General features: G+C 37.7%; 2 protein-coding genes across 2 annotated transcripts; one reads left to right on the plus strand and one right to left on the minus strand.

Annotated features, from left to right (window-relative positions):
- The first annotated feature begins 303 nt into the window (after positions 1 to 303).
- On the plus strand, positions 304 to 11423 carry LOC134754613 (eukaryotic translation initiation factor 3 subunit I). The gene is made up of 6 exons (XM_063690932.1): positions 304 to 439; positions 516 to 742; positions 2069 to 2201; positions 2880 to 3047; positions 3943 to 4200; positions 11120 to 11423. Exons 1-6 carry the CDS (start codon positions 437 to 439, stop codon positions 11318 to 11320), a joined length of 990 nt encoding a protein of 329 aa, XP_063547002.1. The 5' UTR covers positions 304 to 436; the 3' UTR covers positions 11321 to 11423.
- A 748-nt stretch (positions 11424 to 12171) lies between these two features.
- On the minus strand, positions 12172 to 21118 carry LOC134754615 (serine/threonine-protein phosphatase 6 catalytic subunit). The gene is made up of 6 exons (XM_063690933.1): positions 20677 to 21118; positions 19191 to 19336; positions 17812 to 17953; positions 17090 to 17244; positions 13191 to 13303; positions 12172 to 12451 (listed from the first exon to the last, which is right to left on the minus strand). The coding sequence occupies exons 1-6, from the start codon at positions 20839 to 20841 to the stop codon at positions 12261 to 12263; spliced, it is 912 nt and encodes a 303-aa protein (XP_063547003.1). The 5' UTR covers positions 20842 to 21118; the 3' UTR covers positions 12172 to 12260.
- Between the last annotated feature and the right edge of the window lie 624 nt (positions 21119 to 21742).

Genomic DNA, 21742 nt, shown 5'->3' on the forward strand with positions numbered 1-21742 from the left:
AAAAAGCAGATTTGTATAAGAATTAAGGTACCCAAATTACTAATTCCACGCAGACGAAGTATTTGTTATTTATATATAGTATATTAGTATTTATATATATTGGGAATTGTACTTGATTTTACTATAATTTTCAAATATATAGTTAGTCAAAGTACTCTTATTTCAAACATAGACAGAGAGACTCATACTATCTTTGTCTCACACTAGAACAAGCACCCAAAAGAAAAGGATGAGTATAGTTTTTTTTGTTCTTATTTACTGCCAATTTGGTTTGACCAAAATTTGACCAATTATAGTCAGGTAGCCAAATCGTGTGAAACATTTTAAAATTTTTCACCTATAGCAACACCACATGATTCACCTACACCGGCCTTTCTGTCAAAAAATTGCTGTCGCCACATGTTGTAACGCTAATTTCCTGTGAATAATCATTAAAATGGTAATATTCAGTCAAGATATCAAATGCATTCTGCATCTACATCGAAAGATTATTTGTAATGGCATATTTTTTTCAGAAACCCCTAATGTTGCAAGGGCACGAGCGTGCCATAACTCAGATCAAGTATAACCGCGAAGGTGATTTGCTGTTCTCGGCCGCGAAAGACTCCAAGCCCAATGTTTGGTGGTCGCTAAACGGCGAGCGTCTTGGCACATTCAATGGCCACGGAGGTGTAGTGTGGTGCCTGGACGTCGACTGGCAAACAGTCAACCTGATCACAGGAGGTGGCGACAGTTCATGCAGGTAAGCCTCTAAAAACTGACACGTTTTGGTTGAATCTCAGTTGCTGCTTTCGCAATACATTACAATTACTCATGATTAGATTTCTTTTTATTTCAGACTAATGCATGATAAAATATAAGATGAATTATTAAAAAAGTTAAGTGACATTAAGGTTGTTTATCCTTATACTAATAATAATTGTATAGATAGGCTCTAGTCTACTATAAAATAAAGAGTAAGTTATCAAATGTAGTAGTATAAAGTTTCACGATGTTGCTCATTGTGAATTAGACAAAAAGTAATTTTAAAAAGAAACAAAACTGCATTTAAAGATTTTTCTTTTTTCTTCAATTTTGCTCGTCTTAAAATATCCTTGAAAATGAAAAATGATTTATCAAAATCTTGAGTACTAAATATTCGATTGTATGGATATTTTGTACAACAGACGAGTGCTAGACCTAATGTTTCTTGGAGCAATATTTTCATCAACATGAACTGTATTAACTAATGGAATAAAATATCGAGTGTAAATTTTTTGTAAATTTGGTTCATTTCCCGGGCGAGACAAAGCGAATATAAAAAAAATCTGCAGTTTTTTTCTTTTTAAAAATAAAAGAATGTTTCCTTTGTGTAAAATGAGCTATCTTAAGGTTTTAAGGCACTTTCCCTCCAAGACCCATTAATTTTTTCCACACTGTATATCTTTCTTATTGCTCGGTTCCTCATAGCTGAGGGTTGCTACCACATGAGGTCGTTATTTATATTTGTATGTAGACTGTATTTATACAGTGTGGAAAGAATGAATGGGCCCTGTAGGGAATGTGCCTTAAAACCTTAAGTTAGCTCATTTTGCTCAAGGAAACAATCTTTTATTTTTAAAAAGAAACAAAACTGCATTCAAAGATTATTAGAGTTTATTGAATAGTATATTGGTTTCTGTTTTTATAAATTCAAGTGTGTTGTTACCTATATATTCCTGTTAATGCTTTGCGAAATTAAAACCTTTGTGTGCAAACAAATTACTACTATTAATACAGCTTCACATACTAGCTTACCACTTAGGCTGTGTTTTGAGTTTTGACCAGAGATGTGCGAGGGATGTGTTTTTAAGGGCCAAGAGAATCACTGCATGCTGAGCCACACTATTGGTTCTTAACAGATACATCCCTCGCAACGCATCCTCAGACAGCTCTGGTCGAAATGCAGCCTTATGGTTGCAGAATTTACTTAAGCCTAATATATTCCACATAATTATCATGATGTAAATGATCTTTTTATGTGTGCAATTATATGTCATAACATATAATTGCAGTCGTATAGTCATAACATGTTTTGCTTTTTGACTAGACTATGGGATTTGGAGTCCGGCAAAAACATAGCTACGGTGAAGACAAACTCCTCTGTGAGGACATGCAACTTCAGCTTTAGTGCCAATGAGGCTGCATACACCACCGACAAAGCCATGGGTCATCCTTGTGAGGTGGGTGTTGTATACTTGGTCTATTATAAAAATGGTTTCCCATTGCATCGCCAAAACACGGCTCTTTGAAGGTGAAGAGCCAAAAGTGGCTACTTAAAGAAGTATTTTTTAGACCACTGAAAAGAAATCACCAGTTATATGAAACTGGTGGTTTTTTCTTCAAAAAGTATCACTTAACTGTTTGCCTGAGAACTGTACGTGATACACACCACATTGCGACTAAAGCAAATCGAGGATGAGATTTACATAAAGAGCGTTAGCAAGTAAAACGACCGTTTGCATTGACGTCTGATTTATTACTGGCTTGGTAGGTAGATCACAAAACAAGCATACAGATCAAATTCAATGTGTCATATTGAAGAAGAATGAACATTTTATACATGTTATTTAGTATTTTATGATTCACATTATCCTTACCTTGCATATTTAATTTCCTATTACAGGAATTGAATTCAAAAGTCACTCATTTAATTTTAACTAATTAAAACAAATTAACAAAATAAGTTAAAAGTCCTATGCTCAGTAAATTTGATTTTCTTGTTTCATTTTATAATATGTTGAGAGAATGATAAAATTGTACCATTGTCTGTCAGACTTCATTTTCAGCATAACCTCCAGATTCGTTTTTATTTAATGATATTTTTTTTTTTTATATTGCAATAATTACACTCATTTTAGGTGTTCATTATTGACACGAGAACCGTTGATGACTCCATTTCGTCCGCGTCTCCGATCCTGAAGTGGGAGATCACCGACTCCAAGGTGACGTCAATGGTGTGGGGCACCCTTGATGAAACCATCATCACAGGCCACGAAGCCGGAGACCTCATCCAATGGGATCTCAGGGTAGGCTTAATATTTATTATGATCAAAGAAGTGTGTTATTTTAACTAATAAAATAACTAAATGTTACGTTAAATCAAAGATCCGTATAGATGTATACAGTCTAAGGAAAAAACTTGCCTCGAAAATCACGAAAATTTGATTCTCGATCAGATGGCGCCACTACCTTTGGCCTACTCTCTCTCTCTCTCTATAGATGGCGTTGACAGTTTCGTTTGTTATTTAACAATTTTAACGCATATCAGTGGAAGGCCATGGGTCAAATCATATAAAAATAATTAGTGCAAATAAAAAAATCATTTGTCCATATTTAAATAATTTTATCGTATTTTTATAAGTCTTCATTTTCAGTTTTAAAGTGTATCGATAGATGGCAGTGAATTTTCAGTGGTTACAAAGTTTATTATGACAGTACCGCTCTATCTTATTATAATCCCTCTTTGGTTAAATGTAATGTACGTTTATGTTATTTTTATTTAGTGAATAGAAGGGTACATAAATATCTTAAGAACGTAATATTATGTCAGAATATCAAATACAGTACAATACAATTAGCGTTTATTCACTGACTATTTTAACGATATGTTTAGTTTCTTTATAATTGCTTAATGATTTTCACTAGTCAGGTTGTCGGGGTTTCCGACAAAAGCCTCCTCTAAAGAAATCAAATACAGTAAAGAGACTAAACTTATGAGTTAGGCACCTTTTCCAACCTTTGTTTATGATACAACAATGTTTGTCTTGCTAATCCAGGTTTCATTCCTGGTATAACAGAGAAGTTGATGATTCTTCAAATGTATGGAATAAAATGTTGTTTCCAATATATTACTTTATACTAAACCTAAGCTAGGTTATCAGGCCTTCCCAAAAAACTTACACAACAAACCACACCTTCCAGACTGGCAAGAAAGTACATTCCATCAAGGAGCACACGCACCAGATCAACGACATGCAGCTGTCCCGCGACGGCACCATGTTCATCACCGCCTCCAAGGACCAGACCGCCAAGCTCTTCGACACCAGCTCGCTGGAGCTACTCAAGGAGTACAAGACTGAGCGTCCGGTCAACTCTGCTGCCCTCAGTCCCATTCTGGACCATGTTGTACTTGGCGGTGGACAGGACGCTATGGAAGTGACCACGACGTCTACCAGACAGGTAAATTCAATCTATATAGGGGGTTTTACAGTATTGTATTGTATTGTTTTTATTTATGAACTTGAAGGGAAGGAGTAATTTGAAGACGAATAGCGTAAAAAGGACCTCAAATGGTTAAAATTATGCAAATGTAGATCCCTTTCTCGCAAAGTGATGATAAAACACTGACAATTTCTGTATCTAATGTGCTTTGTGTTACCACTGGTATAAATATATAATATAGAACAATTGTTAGCTAGTGCCCGACCGAAGATTCGGTTTTGGTTTCGGCCGTTGTTTCGGTTTCGGCCGATAAACGGCATGACATCTCGGCCGGGCCGAAACTAAACTATATGACAAAACCAAAAGTTGGGGAACAAGAAGGACATTATTTATATACTGATTTATGTATACAGAAATTAATTGGTTTATTAGAAAACTCAATTCCCCTAATGAGGGCGCCACTGGACGGTCGACGCAGTCTTAATATGCGTATAAAAGCGGTTTTATGAAATTTCTTCAACGATTTTAACAAATCTACAAAAGTTTCGATTTCGGCCGAAACTAGAGCCAAACCCGAATCTTGGGTTTCGGCAAAAAACATGTTTCAGTCGGACACAACACACAACATTGTCATGTCCACCACTTATTATGATGACATTTGCTTGAAGTTTTCTCCATATATACAGGCAACATCTGTTATTATAATTGCCTGCTTGTTAAAATTATGCTCGTGTTATGGTTATTAGATGATTGTTTTCTGTAGATTAAAAATAAAAATGAAATTATAATATATATAAGGTGCTAACAAATTAGTCACGGATATTTTTACAGCTGATAGTACTCGGTTCTCGGAGTACATTTAAGTATGAAACATCATTGGTTTTGTTATGTTTTTTTGGAAAAAACTAGGAAACAAATTTACTACGTTAAAACACCCTGTTAATAAGATAATTAAATGAGACCTCTTTAGACATTCTAGAACCTTTTTAAACTATCATTCAAGTGGCCTCTTAAAGTTGATAAATAAAATACTTAAATGTCAATATCATGCAATTTGCTCTCTGATTGTGTCGGCTGCAAATAAATTTAATTAATTACCGCTATGCCTTATAGGTCAGGAAATAAATGCCCAAAAAAAGGTATAGAGGGAAATGCTTGAAACACAATTATTGACTTCGTAGCTTTGTTTGGACTAGTTAGGAGGTGAACATATCAAAAGTCCCCGGCCGTAACCCTGGTGCTGGGGGGGAGAGGGGGGTTTGAAAGTTCCATTTTTCGGTTTTTCGATTATATCTCGGAAACTATGCATCTGATCGACTTGGCCTCTTATACAAAATGAAAAATTTGTTACAAGTTTTATTCAGTCAAGTTTTTCGATATCTTGTATAGTTTTTGAGATATCCGCTCTTGAAGGTTTATTTAGGGCTCTCACTTTTATCTTGATTATCTACATCAGTAAAGCTGCGAGGCCGGGTTTGGAATCGTTTTCGTATAAATCGGGGGTGCTGAATTCACTTATGGGTATCAATATTGACACCATCCCCATTTTGATATGTTCATCTCCTAACTAGTCCAAACAAAGCTACGAAGTTAAAAATTGTGTTCCTAGCATTTCCCTCTATACCTTCTTATTGCTTGGCCTATTACCGCTACACACTTAACGAGTACATGGTAAGATGTTATCGCAACTCAAACTACAGTGCGGCAGGAGCTTCAAGGCTTTATGCACAAAGATACAATACGATTGTGAATCCTCAGACTATCTACCGGGCACATCAAAGATTTCTTGCCGGAAACATCATGCCAATAGGTGAAGCCGGTAAACCTAGGTGCCCAGTTCGTCTAGAAATTGCAATTTTGGATTTTTTTGACCGCCATCCTATGAGCAGTACTAGGGACGCAGCGAACGTATTTAATGTCAGTGACGTCTACGTATGGAAAATTCAAAAACGTGAGGGAAAGCATCCTTACCATTTCACGCGTGTTCAAGAACTGCAACCACAGGATTATGAACCACGTGTATTATTCAGTCAGTGGCTTATTAGAAAAGCCAGACGTAACATACTGTGTATCGAAGAGTGTACATTTGCGAGGGTGGGATTATTTAACATTCACAATGCACACTTTTGGTCGGAACAGAATCCCTGCATTAGCACGTCCTGACCACTTTCAGACTCGTTTCAGCGTTAACGTGTGGGCAGGATTACTTGGCGATTATTTGTTGGGCCCTGTCTTTCTCAACCGCCTCAATGGAAGGACGTATCTTCAATTCCTACAAGAAGGCCTACCACTGCTACCAGAATTGCTAGATGAAGTACGAGTCGATCTCCGTAGGACAATGTAATGTCACAGAATAACTAATTGTACTACCGTACAGAAAATTCACTCCTTCACAGAAGCCAGATTTAGGTATAAAATTATACCTACACTCGCCGCCTGCAAGCAAAATTGAAACTTATAACCGCGCACGAACCGTGAATCTTCTTTGCGCGCCGCAGTTTTATGACCGAGCTGCGAGTGTCGGCACGGGGTTGTCACTTGACAAGTTTTTGTAACCTACTGATTTATTATTTTTAAGATAAATATGTAGGAATTACAAACGTTGATTCTGTAAACATAAAATTTTTAGCCGGAGAGAGTATGTCTGATTCTCACGGAAGTAGGTATGCCACAGAAGTATGTATGTATGTATGTAAACACTTTATTGTACATAAGACAGATTACACACACAATAAAAGAACAAAAATATATACAATGTACAAAGGCGGACTTATCCCTATAAGGGATCCCTAGAAGTACTTATTCATTTGAAAATATGTCTGTCAATATAGTCCGGAATTTAAAAAAAATGTTTTTTCTGCTTCCTTGTTCTTCCGTTTATTCAGACATCCGTAAATAGAACATTATCTTTTATACAGATTAGATCGCGATTTAGGTTTCGAAGCCATTGCGTATTTACAATTTTGCGCGAGCGCCACGTGACACGACTATCGTGCGAGCCGAGCGGCAGCCCACTACCATACACCGTCTCGGGCGGTGCGCCGGCCAAATATACCTAAACTGCGCAGTGACACCCCCCTGGTAATGTGCCCCACCCCATTACGATCGCAACGTAAGAAGGTACTTAACGGAACGATTCCAATTACGACGTATTGGCCGCGGTGGGGTTCAAGCAGGTGCAGTGAACTGGCCAGCCCGCTCACCAGATTTAACACCACTTGATTACCACGTATGGGGACGAGCCAAAGACTTGGTTTATGGAAACGCCGGGCACACAATCAGAACGTCAGAAGAACTACAAACTCGGATTACCGACGCCTTTGAGGTTATGAAAAGGGAAAGAGAGATCTTAATGCGTGTTAATGAAAATATCCGAAAGCGAGCACTATTGTGCATTGAAAACCAGCCATCACCATTTTCAACAATTTTTATAAACTGTTTATGCTAATAAAAGTTTTCTTATGTTCGTGCTTGCTTTTTAAATTACTTAGACTTGTTAATTAGGTAGGTTAGCATTCGTTAAATATCTAACCTAATTATTATTAAATGTGAAAGTTTGTGTGGGTGGATGGATGTTTGTTACACTATCACGTCAGGCCCAAACAGTTTAAACTGATCTGGATGAAATTAGGCACATAGATAGGTTATTAGTATGGAATAGCACACTACTTTTTTTACACGACTTGTTCGCATGGGACAGTTTTTTTGTCCACACGGGCAGAGCCGTGGGCAGACGCTTGTATTTATTAACCTACCGTTTTCCCGCCGAATCATAATGACATTTAAGACAACTTTTGACGTGACATGACAGACAGTGTTAACATCTTAACAGGGGTGATTATTTTAAAAATTAATAATATTTTTTTTTGATCGGGAAATGAAAACAAAAAAATGATATACAAAGCTTCCTTAATTACAGTTAAAAGTTAATTGTTTTAATGTAATGTATTATCCCAGAGGTCAGAAGATTTGGAAATAAGATAGAAGAATATGAAAAATATATTTTGTGCTACATCGGCAACACACCAGGGAAGTATGGAGTCGGCTTTTTAATAAACAAATCTTTGAAGAAAAACTTGGAAAGTTTTAGAGGTATCACAGAAAGAGTAGCTCTACTAGACCTCAACATTCAAGGACATAAAATAAGCATTATCCAAGCATATGCTCCCACAGAATCAGCAAGTGAAGATGAAATCAACAAGTTTTACAAAGATGTAGACAGAGCAATAGAATCCAGTTATAAGAATCTAATAGTTATGGGAGACTTTAACGCTAAAATAGGAAAGCCACTGCAAGAAGAACACATTATAACCAAGAAATATGGATACGGAGAAAGAAATGAAAGAGGTCAACTGCTAATAGACTTTGCTTTTGAAAACAAGCTCTCGGTGATCAACACTTTCTTTAACAAAAAACCAAATTGCAGGTGGACATGGCGCTCCCCAAATGGCAAATATAAAAATGAAATTGATTATATAATGACAAATCAACCGAAATTATTTACAAATATAGAAACACTCAACTTAAATTTTTCAACTGACCACAGAATGGTTCGAGGCACAATAATGTTAAAAAACCTCAAAAATAACAGGTCCAGATATACAAATATTCAGAATAACACTCTAAATACTGACAATGAAATAGAAACCTACAAGACAAACCTCCAACAACATCTACATACACAAGGAAACAATCAAAGTCAAGAATCTGTTCAAACCCACTATAATAAATTAATACACATCATCAAGGACAGTCTAAAACAAGCAAAATCGCCAAAAAAAATCCACTACAAAACACAACATCTTAACAGAAAGAACTTTGGCACTGATACAGAGAAGACAACAACTACAAAAAATTTCAGGAAAATCTAGATCGGAAAAGAATGAACTCAGTGCTCTATATAAACTCACCAGTAAATATATAAAATCGGATTATAAGAACTACAGATTGAAGACATTCCAATCCTATCTTGATCAAGGCAAGGGTTTAAAAAAGGCATACAAAAAGCTGCAAACAAATAAAACCTGGATAGAAGGCTTAAAACAGTCAGGTGAAACAACACAAAACCGCACAGATATTATTACTATTGCTACCAACTTCTACAAAAAGCTATACAGTGCTACTCAAGACACAGAAAACAATAATGTTGAAACGGAATCATGCTTAAATCAAGTAAATCAGATACAACAAATTGATGAGGCTGAGATCATTCAAGTTGTAAAAAAACTAAAATCTGAAAAAAGCCCCAGCTGTGACAACATAAGAAACGAAGATATAAAATTAGGAATTGAAATATTAGCTACTCCACTCGCATTTTTATTCAACTTAATACTAGAGACAGCAGAAACTCCCTCGCAGTGGTCAGAATCTGAGATTATATTATTATATAAAAAAGGAGACCCTAACGACATGGGCAACTACAGGCCTATAAGCCTCTTATCAACCTTATACAAAATCTTCACATCTATTATAGACCGCAGAATAAGCAAACAACTAGAAGAAACACAACCTGTAGAGCAAGCGGGATTCCGAAAAGGCTTCTCTACAATAGATCATATACACACACTCGAACTTGTTATCGAAAAGTACCAAGAAAAACGAAGATCCTTATACATAGCTTACATTGATTACCAAAAAGCATTTGATACAATCTCACATTCCAGTATCTGGCAAGCACTGAAAAGCCAAGGAGTAGAAAGAGAATATATAGCAATAATAAAACACATATATAAACAAAGCACAAGTAAAATCAAACTAGAGACAGCAGGCTGCAGCTTTCCCATAAAAAGAGGAGTTAGGCAGGGGGATCCATTATCGCCAAAATTATTTATTTCTGTACTGGAATCAGTTATAAGCCCACTAGACTGGAAAAATTATGGCTTAAAAGTCAGAGGAAGATGCCTTACACACCTAAGATTTGCAGACGATCTGGTCCTATTAGCTGAAACAAGTGCAAATTTACAATACATGATGGAAACACTCCAAGCAGCTAGTAAAAAAGTAGGCTTGGAGATCAACCTATCAAAAACCAAAATTATGACAAACAGCATAAAGAAAAATATCACCTTGGAAAATGAACCAGTACAGTATGTTGAACAGTATATCTATCTCGGCAAGCAAATGGGATTTGAAAGCAACAACAACGAGCTCGAGATAGAAAGAAGATCACGACAAAGCTGGAATAAGTTCTGGAGCTACAAAGAAATATTAAAAAGCAATATGTCAATTGAATTAAAAAGAAAAATAATGGACTCCTGCATACTTCCGTGCCTAACATATGGCTGCCAGACTTGGAAATTTACAAAAAAGGTCTCAAACAAAATCACTACATGCCAAAGAGCCATGGAACGCAGCATCCTAAAAATTAAAAAAATTGAGAAAGTTCGGCACACTAAAATAAGAAGTGTAACAAAAACTATAGATGCTTTGTGCTATGCAAAAAAATTGAAATTTCGATGGGCAGGTCATGTGGCACGACTCGAAGATGACAGATGGACATCTGAGATCACAAAATGGGGTGGCCCTCTAGGCAAACGACGTAGCGGCAAACCATGTACAAGATGGGACGAAGACATCAAAAAAACGTCTGGAAAAAACTGGATCCGAATGGCTCAAGACAGAGACAAGTGGAAATCGATGGAGGAGGCCTTCACCCAGAAGGGGTCTAACGCACAAAACAAGAATATATAAAAAACCTAAAACAAATTTCAAATAAAAATGTTTTCTTTATACAATACGAGTATATGTAACTAGGAAAACTCAGTGCTTAGAATAAAAGGCTTTTTTATTTTTATTTTTATTTTATTTTATTATCCCTTAAAATATCCGTGACTAATTTGTTAGCACCTTATATATTAAAGTATGAATTAAATTATATTGGTAATATGTTTAAATTTGATAATTTCCCAGACTGAATAATTGTTTTTTGATTCGTCAGGGCAAGTTCGACGCTCGCTTCTTCCATCTCGTGTTCGAAGAGGAGTTCGGCCGTGTGAAGGGACATTTCGGGCCCATCAACAGTTTAGCGTTCCACCCGGACGGCAAGAGTTACGCGTCTGGCGGCGAGGACGGCTACGTGCGTGTGCAGAGCTTCGACCAGTCTTACTTCGACTATACCTTTGATTACAACCGGGATTGAGCTGTTAATCCGTACTCTGTCCCGCAAACAGTTTTCTTTGCGCGGAAGTATTAATTCTCTCACGATTAAATCCACACTGAAGAATATATTTAATGAACTGGAATGGTGTTTGATTTGATGTCTTAATTTAAGAATACAAATATAGTAGCTTGAAAATCGTTTAGTTATTTGGGACTATTTGGAACCTGAAGAACGATATACCTACTTTAAGTACGATTATTGACTGAAGCGTTAGCGAAGGTCTCCGTTTTGACTCAGGCAAACTGCAATCTCAATTCTCGCAATTCTCAACCAATTCTCGTGAAATTTTGTGAGCAGTTTCATTAGTTACATAGATTTTTCTGTTGTTTAATTTTTTGGAGTATGTTCAAAACTGTGGAAATTGGTATAAAGGACTTAAGTGCCACTAGGGTCTATTGCACTTAAAACCATTGTAAGTACGCTGTGATAATGACAACGAAGTATTTTTTGTTTTTACAAATACAAATTATTCATTGTTTGAATGTGAGTGCTTAAATAGTGGTATGGTTAGGTTAGGTACAATTTTTGTATAACTTAATTTTAAGGTTAGATGACTGGCTCGGAGAAACGAATGCCATACGTATTACATAAAGTCGATTGAGTGTATTCTCATATGGCCCCTGCCGGGCACACAGATGGGAATAAGCGCTTCATATAAGTCGTTCCCATTTGTCCCCGCCTCATGTATGGCGGCGGGGACAAACGGGAATACGCCGTCAATTGAAATACATATACTTTTGAACGTTGGCCCTTATGAAAGCGTGCCGTAATACTCGGGTATTAGATATATTATATACATGTATAATGGCAAGTAAATTAAAACCAAACACTAAAATGTGCAACACACAATTCATTATACAAAATAGTACATACAATTGATAATTATTTCACTACATACTGTATAACACGTCATTTATCCTTATAAGAAATATGGGGTGGTATGCTGTGGGGGCACTTCTCGTTCGGCGTCGGGGACTGCTTGGAATAGTTTTGCAACTCGAAAAGAGACTGTTTTGAACTCCATTATGGAGGCGACGTTGCCGCAGCGATAGCAATAGTTGGGTGCCGACCAAACGGTCACTAGCCGCTTGTCAAACATGTATTTGTAACCTGTAAACAACGGGGAAAATATAAATTGTTTCACGCTATAGACGAAATAAACCACTAAAATATTGGAATAAAATTTTTCGCAGTAATTTTTGGGTACCTACAAACCTACGGAACCACTACAAAGAACACAGGTAATTGAGTAGCTGCCTAGCTAGTGTTATATAAATCTCCATATTGGCTGAGTATAGTTAACCTTTTCGACGCCGTGTCAAACACAAAAGCTGTCATCCAGACGCCATGTGACCGAAGTGTCAAAACTGAAATTGAACTTTATGCATATGGGTATTTTTTTGCTCTGTGGTCTATGACCGATTAATCGGTCTTTAGCGTTGAACCTACGGTGCGTATTTATCGGTCATTGGCGTCCAAAAGGTTGTCTCTGATACAATTTTCATGCCAAAAAAATAGATGCTCTATGCTCATTTGTGTGTACTGGAAAGTTATTAAGTTATTACACCATCGTAAAGGCTGGTAATATTAGTTTATAAATTAAAAAATGCAACACCCGGTAATTAGGAATCATTCATGATTATCGTTTGCCAGTTCCAAGAAAGAAGCTGATTTAACTGGTCAGTCAACATCCCAAATGGATTTGAGTCTATAGTGGTAAATGGGCTTAGTAACTGTCAAAAGTTTTTATAGAGATGGCACCAGCACGTGTATCCTGTTTCTAGTTTTGTTCTATGGGATTATGTACGTAGGTCTTTTATACATGGATGCTACCAAGGGAACAACTCACCTTCATTCACGAGCTGATGGGCCCGACATATCAAATTCAAACTATTGTAGTTCATAAAAAGCTCAGTCACGTAGCTGCCGAACAGCCAACCCGCACCGCGGGGGCTCACCGACCTGGAAGCAACGTGAGAATTTAAAAAAAATGAGGAGAAATATAAAGGACACTCGACACAAGGCTTATATAGTCGACGTCAAAGATATGTTTACACTTTTGCTTAGCCTTGCACCTTATCCCTTTGTAATAAGGCGAAAATTATCGTAAACATATCTTTGACGTTGATTGTACTTTTTAGGGTTCCGTACCCAAAGGGTAAAAACGGGACCCTATTACTAAGACTCCGCTGTCCGTCTGTCTGTCTGTCACCAGGCGTGAGAATTTAAAAAAAATGAGGAGAAGTATAAAGGACACTCGACACAAGGCTTATATAGTCGACGTCAAAGATATGTTTACACTTTTGCTTAGCCTTGCACCTTATCCCTTTGTAATAAGGCGAAAATTATCGTAAACATATCTTTGACGTTGATTGTACTTTTTAGGGTTCCGTACCCAAAGGGTAAAAACGGGACCCTATTACTAAGACTCCGCTGTCCGTCTGTCTGTCTGTCACCAGGCTGTATCTCATGAACCGTGATAGCTAGACAGTTGAAATTTTCACAGATGATGTATTTCTGTTGCCGCTATAACAACAAATACTAAAACAGAATAATATAAATATTTAAATGGGGCTCCCATACAACAAACGTGATTTTTTTGCTGTTTTTTTTCGTAATGGAGAGAGAGAGAGAGAAAATTTATTTAACATCACAAAACATTATTAAACATAAAATATGTAGGTTAATAGTTTACTAAATTACTTAACTAAATTAATTGAACTTGGCATTAAAGACAGCGTGATGTTAAAAAGGAGTCTCGACTCAGCATAATGTTGCAGTAAATTTACTGCAACGCTGGTTTTCAGTCGGATCCTATAAACAAAAAGAAACACTAAGTACCTATTACATAATAAAAGGAATAAAGACAAAAAAGTTTTAAGTGATAAAAGAAACCTTAAGTATTAAGAACATTAAGTAAGAAGAACATTTTTTTTTTTGTAAATTGTAAAAATTGGGTTTCTTGCCTGCCAAATAAATAATTTAATGGTACGGAACCCTTCGTGCGCGAGTCCGACTCGCACTTGGCCGGTTTTTATATTAATTGAATTAATTCCTTAACTTGCCAGAAGCTGTACGGTTGAGAATATATTCGGCTGTGTTGGAGATTAAGAACGCCACCTCATTAGATAGGTTTTATTTTTTCTGTTTTTACTGACATGTGTTGTCACGTCACTTCTTGACTTACATCAATATATGAAATACGTTTATGTTTTCTGTTCCCGTTTTATTTAACTCAGATATCTTACAAATATCCATCATGGTAGCAGAGCGTGGTTTGTAAGCAGTAAAAGAGTCAGTGAATAAAACGCCGTAGTGAACACTTCACATCTCTTGAACGTCGACGGGCGAGTTTGAACGGCGAATTATTTATGTTACGTCAGATGTTCATCGAATTATTGTTACCACGTAAATATGTCGAATTCAGGCAATAACATAATAATATACATATTGATAAACTTGTCGGGCGAGAAAATTACGCAAGTTGGAAATTTGCTGTACAAGCTTACTTCGAGCTTGAAGAATTGTGGACATGTGTTACTGGTAGTAATACCGACACTAAAAAGGAGACAAAGACGAAGTCGAAGCTTATCTTGCTGTTAGACCCGATCAATTATAGTATACATGTGCAGAATGCCACTACATGTAAAGAAGCCTGGGAGAATTAAGAAAAGGCGTTTGATGATAAAGGGTTATTACAGAAGAGTAGCCTTGTTGAGAAACCTTATTACTACCACGCTGGACTCGTGCAGTAATGTCGAGGACTACGTAAACAAAATAATGTCAACCGCCCACAAACTAAGAAATATTAAGTTCAGTATTGATGACGAATGGCTCGGAACGCTGATGTGGGCAGGCTTACCTGAAATGTATAAGCCAATGATTATGGGATTGGAGAGTTCAGGTATCGAGATCAGCGCAGATTCCATCAAGTCTAAACTCCTGCAGGAAGTTCAATGCCCCGAGAGCTCATCGTTCTTCACAAAGAGTAAGGCCGCTCGTGGAAGTCAAGCAAGTCCAGCGAAGGCAAATAGTGGGCCCCGATGTTTTAACTGCAACAAGCACGGGCATTTCGCGAAGAACTGTCGTGCTCCGAAAAAGAAGCAGTCTGAAAAACCGGAAGAAAGTAAAAGTTTTTTTGTAGCTTTTTCAGCATTTTGTCGGACCAAATTCCCCGACCTTTGGTATGTGGATTCCGGTGCCTCGATGCATATGACCAACAGATTCGATTGGATGTATGACGTCACAAATCCACCGACACCTAACGTGATAGAAGCCAGTAAGACACCGCTTCCAGTTGAAAGTATGGGAAAGGTAAACACATGAAAACAATTTGTTCATTTTGAATACACACCGAGAAGTTGTCTCCAACCCGACTACTTCTGCTAATTTAAATGATGTTGTCCTGTGGCATAGACGCATGGGACATCTAAACTTTACAGATGTTAGCAAGCTGCCGGAGTGTGCCGAGGGAGTTGAACCGTTTCTTGAGAAAAGTAAGAGCCCTGTTACCTGTACTACCAGTCTCACGGGAAAGCAGGCCCGACTGCCCTTCAATAATATAGGCACGAGAGCTACAGACGCACTACAGCTTGTCCACACCGACTTATGTGGACCGATGGAGCAAGGTCTCTTGGAGGAATGAAATACTTTATTACCTTTGTAGACGATTTTACTAGAAAAGTTCATATGTATCTCTTGAAAAACAAGTTGAATGTGCTTGAAGTTTTTAAAGATTATAAGAGCAGAGAAGAAAATGAACTTGAGAGAAAAATAAAGGCAATTCGTTCAGACAATGGTAAAGAGTACTGCAACAAAGACTTTGAAGGCTTCTTGCGCAGACATGGAATTGAACATCAAACGAGCACTTCGTATTCCCCTCAGTCTAATGGTCTCGCGGAACGAACAGAAATACATAGCCCGTGCACGATCTTCTATCCAGTGGATCACTGGTCCAGTCCACAGTCGGCATCACAATATCCGATTATTCTCCTTGACTTACATCAATATATGAAATACGTTTATGTTTTCTTTTCCCGTTTTATTCAACTCTCAGATATCTTACAAATATCCATCAGGCTGTATAGAAAGGCCTACAAATTTCAATGACCGAGTCGTCAGTAAGTATTTATCCAAAAGAGCTTATGAAAATCTCCAACTAAATAACAATGAAATTTAATTTTGATTTATGAACTCGACCACAAGACAGGGTCGCAAACTTTCCACCAGTGTCGTTTGGGTTATATTTTTATTTTTCTCAGATTTTGATAAAATTTGTTGGATAGATACAGATCCTTATTCTGTACAAACAAGCGTACTTTCACTGTATGTCCTACAAAATCTTCCACTGAGTTACGGAAAACGTATGGAATTTTCCGTAACTCAACATTTTCTTTTCCGTAACTCTTACAGTAGCTTTCGTAAGGGACGCTCTGGTGTCTGCTGATATGAACCGCAATGTAGGTTACTACTGAAGATAAATAACAAGGTACCTAAGTGGGTACCTATACCATAATTCTATGAACTAGTGGGAGTAAACGAAATGATTTCTACTTAAGAGGAAAGGGGACGACGTCACGTGACCTCTTCTCCATAAAAACGTAGTACGTAAACGTCCACTATCGTCTTAACTACGTACAGTCGCCACACAAAATATCTGAACACGCACTCTAATGCCTTGACAATAAAGGAGTGTTCAGATATTTGCGAGCACCCTGGCCGCTCCGATATATCTGATGGCGACTGTACCACATCTCGACATCCGCCGGATCGGACCACAGCAGGTCGCAGAAGGCTCCTTTGTGGGGGATCTGCTGATTCCTGTCTATGCAGCGGATCTCGTCGATCATCGATATCTCTGGGGACAGTCCGCCGTGCACGCAGAGCACTGTCTCGTCTATTAGCTGTAACATAAAATCATATCTAAGGTAAGTAATGACCTCCTAGCCGGGTTAATCCCACTAGTTACCACCAAGTTGTTACCAGTGGTAACTACTGGATTTTTTTTTCCCACCTTTTACTAGTGGGAATAACCCTCCTAGCCTAGTCGATACTGTTACTGTCGGTAGTGACTCTGCCTTATATCGTCGTCTAGTAGCCACAACATGCCTTATTGTTTACTGTGGGGATAGGTCGATTTGTGTAAGTTATTCCAATATTTTTTTTTATATATCTTTAATTTTGCGTAACTTTAAGATGGCGGAGCGGGAATAATGCCGCGGGCCTTATAGACACGAGTAGTCGGAAGCACCTAAAATTTTCTTAATAACCCTGTTTCAGTACTTTCGGAAATTGGGTAGAAAGGACAGTTCATCCAATGCATTTGCCAAGGGCTTCAGCTCCAGTTGGTATAGTTGTAGGTTGTAGTTCAGGGAGCTCCAATCTTTTTGATAAAGGGATGCTTGTGCCAAAACGTGTTATTGTTGAAGACTATTTTTTTTTAAATAAGTATACTTGTACATTAAACTTACCGCTGCCACTGTCAGTAGATCAAACACCCTGCAGCAGTCCTTCCAAGCATTCACATTGCCATATTTATTAAAACATTCATCGTAAAATCCGTACACTTTTGTTATTTGCGAGGTTTCATGGTTTCCCCTTAGCAACACGATTCTGAAATACAAAGACATTAATGGTTCAACACATTATTTGAATTATATCAGTTCATTCATTATTTAAACACCTTATTTTTTTTAAATGAAATCTAATTATTATTATTATTAATACTTTATTTCAAGCAATATGGCTCATAAAAGCAGTGAAGCATTAAAATTGAAAATAAAAAAATTAAGAATAAAATTTAAATTAATTAAAATTATAATGTAGGCTTCGCTTCGGTCATACTAGGCCTCTTGTACACACGGTCTCCAATGTTGTACGGGCTACTATGGAGGTTTATACACGGCCACGGTTTTAGCACGGCGCGGCAACGCCGCCGTGTGCGCCCCGGCTCCCCCCTGGCGCACCGCGTAAAATTAGTAGTACCTACGTTGTGCCGTCTGTTATTTTACCGCGTCGTGTACAAGCTCGGCACGGTTTGAGCACGGCGCCGATAACACCCCGTACCGTGGTCAAACCGTGCCATGGAAAAGAGGCCTGACGCGGATCCGCTGTGTGAGAGAGACAGCGCTATGCACATTATAATAGCGATGTCCCAGTGGCAGCAGCGATAGTAATAATATCCCGTAGGTAAGATAAGACAAGACAACCTAATGTATACATATAATTATATATGTATATCTTATTATAAGGGGTAACATCTTCACTGTGATGTAATTTCATAATATAAAGTTTATAAAGTAAAACAAAATTTATATCACCAACATTGATGCAATTTGCATGCGCTCCACTTGCATGCAAATGACAAAAAATAGGCCTTTTGATCAGTATTTAAAATAGATGCAGATATGCAGCTATGTATGTGGTGGAATAAGTTTGTTCCTTCTTATGCATAACTACACTCTAACTCTGAACCAGGTGGGCAAAATATGTCGATAGGCTTACTTAAGTCTGATCAGTTGAAAAGCAATAAGGCTCAATGTTTAATGAGCCGATTTTTATTTCGTTGTCGATTTTTATTCGTCAGATTTCAATAAAATTTGGTGGACAGGTTGTTCCCTATTCTGGACAATAAAAGAGCAACATCACCGTATGCCCTATGTGTGTCCTAATAAATCTTCCTCGGAAAACGGAAACTGAAAATTACGTAAATTTTTTCAGGACAGTTATGATTTCGTATTTCCGCCCAGAATGAGCTCTTCAAACCAGCCAAATTGTATCCTAATGTAAGAAAAACAATAATAAACAAAGAATTTACTCTAATGTGTAAAGACTGCAAAGTACAACTCACCTATCTGGATACCTGGCTTTCAGAGCCATGAGCAACGTCAGTGTTTCCAGACTATAATATCCGCGGTCCACATAGTCCCCCATGAATATATACTTGGTCTGCGGTACTTGACCACCTATGTTGAACAGTTCTTCCAAGTCATAAAACTGAAATACAAAAAAAAAATTAAGTGGGAAAAATACTGCCTCGGGTGAGTCTTGAACTCATGGCCTCTGGACCACTTTTTCCACTTTTCTTATTCTAAGCTTAATATCATTGTTCGCAGACGTGTCTGCTTGTTAAAAAATTATGCTGTCAAATAATGATGATATACAATGAGATGCTCGTTTGTGAGCACATTTTGCATGTTTAGTGTCACTCTTTTACTTTTCTAAATAATAACAGTGAAATTATCTGCCTTGTAGATTACAAGAAAAGTAATTTCCTTAAACTTTATCACAAAGCATTATATTGGAATACAAGAAAAATTTTATCAGTGTTTGGTAAAGAACGTCTTCTAAGGGGGTTGAGAGGGTTTATTTAGAGAACAGTTTTTTTTAATGGGTCACTATCAAATTGACCTTATCGTTAAACGACCATTTCAGCTAGATGACATAAAATTTAAATACACAGTCAGCATATAGTGAATTCAGCTGCTTCGACATGAAAGTAGAATACTCAGTCAGCAAAAATACAGTTTAGCTGGATGGCTAAGAATTAGAATGAATAAGTAGCCAAACGTCTGAAAATAGAAATAGTCCATATGATTAAAATATCTAATGAGCCGAAAGTGAAATTAGTTAATTGACATAAACACAGAACGAGTTAATAGCAAAACGTCATGAAATAAAAACATTAATAAAATGCTTAGAATAAATTTAAAAGTGGAAAAATTACTGCCTTGGGTGAGACTTGAACTCACGGCCTCTGGATCGATACTCCAGCGCTCTGCCAACTAAGCCACCAAGACCTCATCCATAGTCAGCAAATCTTCCCACTATATGGGTCTAGGGGTCCCTAGCGACATCTACCGTAAGAGTGTTACACTTCTTAAACGGCCACCGGAGTTCCAAGTCATATTGGAAATTCATCAGTTACGATGTGCTACCCATTCTAAATTAATTTTTAACAAGCAGAAACGTCTGCGATTGATGCTATTAAGCTTAGAATAAATTTAAAAGTGGAAAAATTACTAGGCAGTCATAAGTCATAACAACGCACGCTGCCGTCATTGCAAATGCCATGCAGAGTTAGCATAGTCTGACTCTAACAACATTCTGCGCATATTCTTAATTTGCTGAATGTTTTATCAATACTTTTCATTTTCGTAATATACTGCAGAAGCACACAAGTTTTCTATAATCATCATTCCACTTAAGTTGAGATATTCTAATTAAGTTATAATATGCTGTTTGGGAAGAACTGATCTATGATAGTCTTTTAATAAAGTTGATACTAGTTTTATACTTTATGTACCTTTGTGAACCTATAACTACTTTATGTTTACCTGTCCATGTATGTCCCCACACACTGTAACAGGCGTCTGAACCGGCTGAACATTAGGCTCTTCAAGTAACAAATCACACACAATATTGCACAACTCCCGTAGATCATCTTCAGGCAGATATTTACACCGCTTTGCGATCTCGATCCACTTATCCACGTCAGTCATCTTAGATATATTGTAAAGATACGATTGCGAGTTTAGTGAGTTCCCAGGATCTTGCTTACAGACCAGAACAAAACTCGATGACAAACTTGAACAAAAAGAGTAAACTTCTCGAGATTAGGTAGAGGAGGATTCTTATTGACTGCTATATAAAATGCAACAGATTTAATCTTTTCTGTATGCGGAGTGGTTCGTATATTAGTATAATTACTACAAAAAGGCAAAGTGTAAAACGCAAAACTAGGGTGTAACAATCACAATTCATATGCCATGCAACTGTCAAAAGGCCGTCACCTTCCTGCAGACCTGCACAGATACAGAAAATATATACAAATGGGCGATTTCATGTTCTATTAAGCGGGATTTAAAAAAAAATGCATTTATTTCAGACGAATAGGTGTCCATAGCATGTTAGTACCAAAAAAATACTTAAAAATATATTAATAGTTATTTAAGTATTAACTATATTAGTACCTAAACCTAAGTGAAGCGAGGACCAGTGCCTGATTAGGCCACTGTCCCACCTCCCCGCTACTACGCTCAGGAGGCTGAGGCGGCTGTCGCGGACTCTGCGGAGCGTCGCGGCGCAGCGCTTGCGCAGCGTCGCATGGAAACCGTCGACGTGTGCGTCAGCGAACATGCCAGACGCGCTGCAATGCCGCGGCAGCCGCAACAGCACCCTGAACGCGTCATTATATTGAACCCGCAATGTATTGAGCGAGCGCTGCGTGTATCTCGACCATAAGCTGCAGGTATACAGTGATGTACCTATACAGTACGCACGGAATAGCGTAATTTTAACTTGCGCTGTACACCGACTGAACCTGCGAGCTATCATGTTGGCTCTGATAGCCAGAGCCCTTCGCTCCCTCTCGATATCCGCATCAAAGAATATAAATCCGCA

The sequence above is a fragment of the Cydia strobilella genome, chromosome Z (genome assembly GCF_947568885.1).
Source record: "Cydia strobilella chromosome Z, ilCydStro3.1, whole genome shotgun sequence".
Taxonomy (NCBI): Eukaryota; Metazoa; Arthropoda; class Insecta; order Lepidoptera; family Tortricidae; genus Cydia; species Cydia strobilella.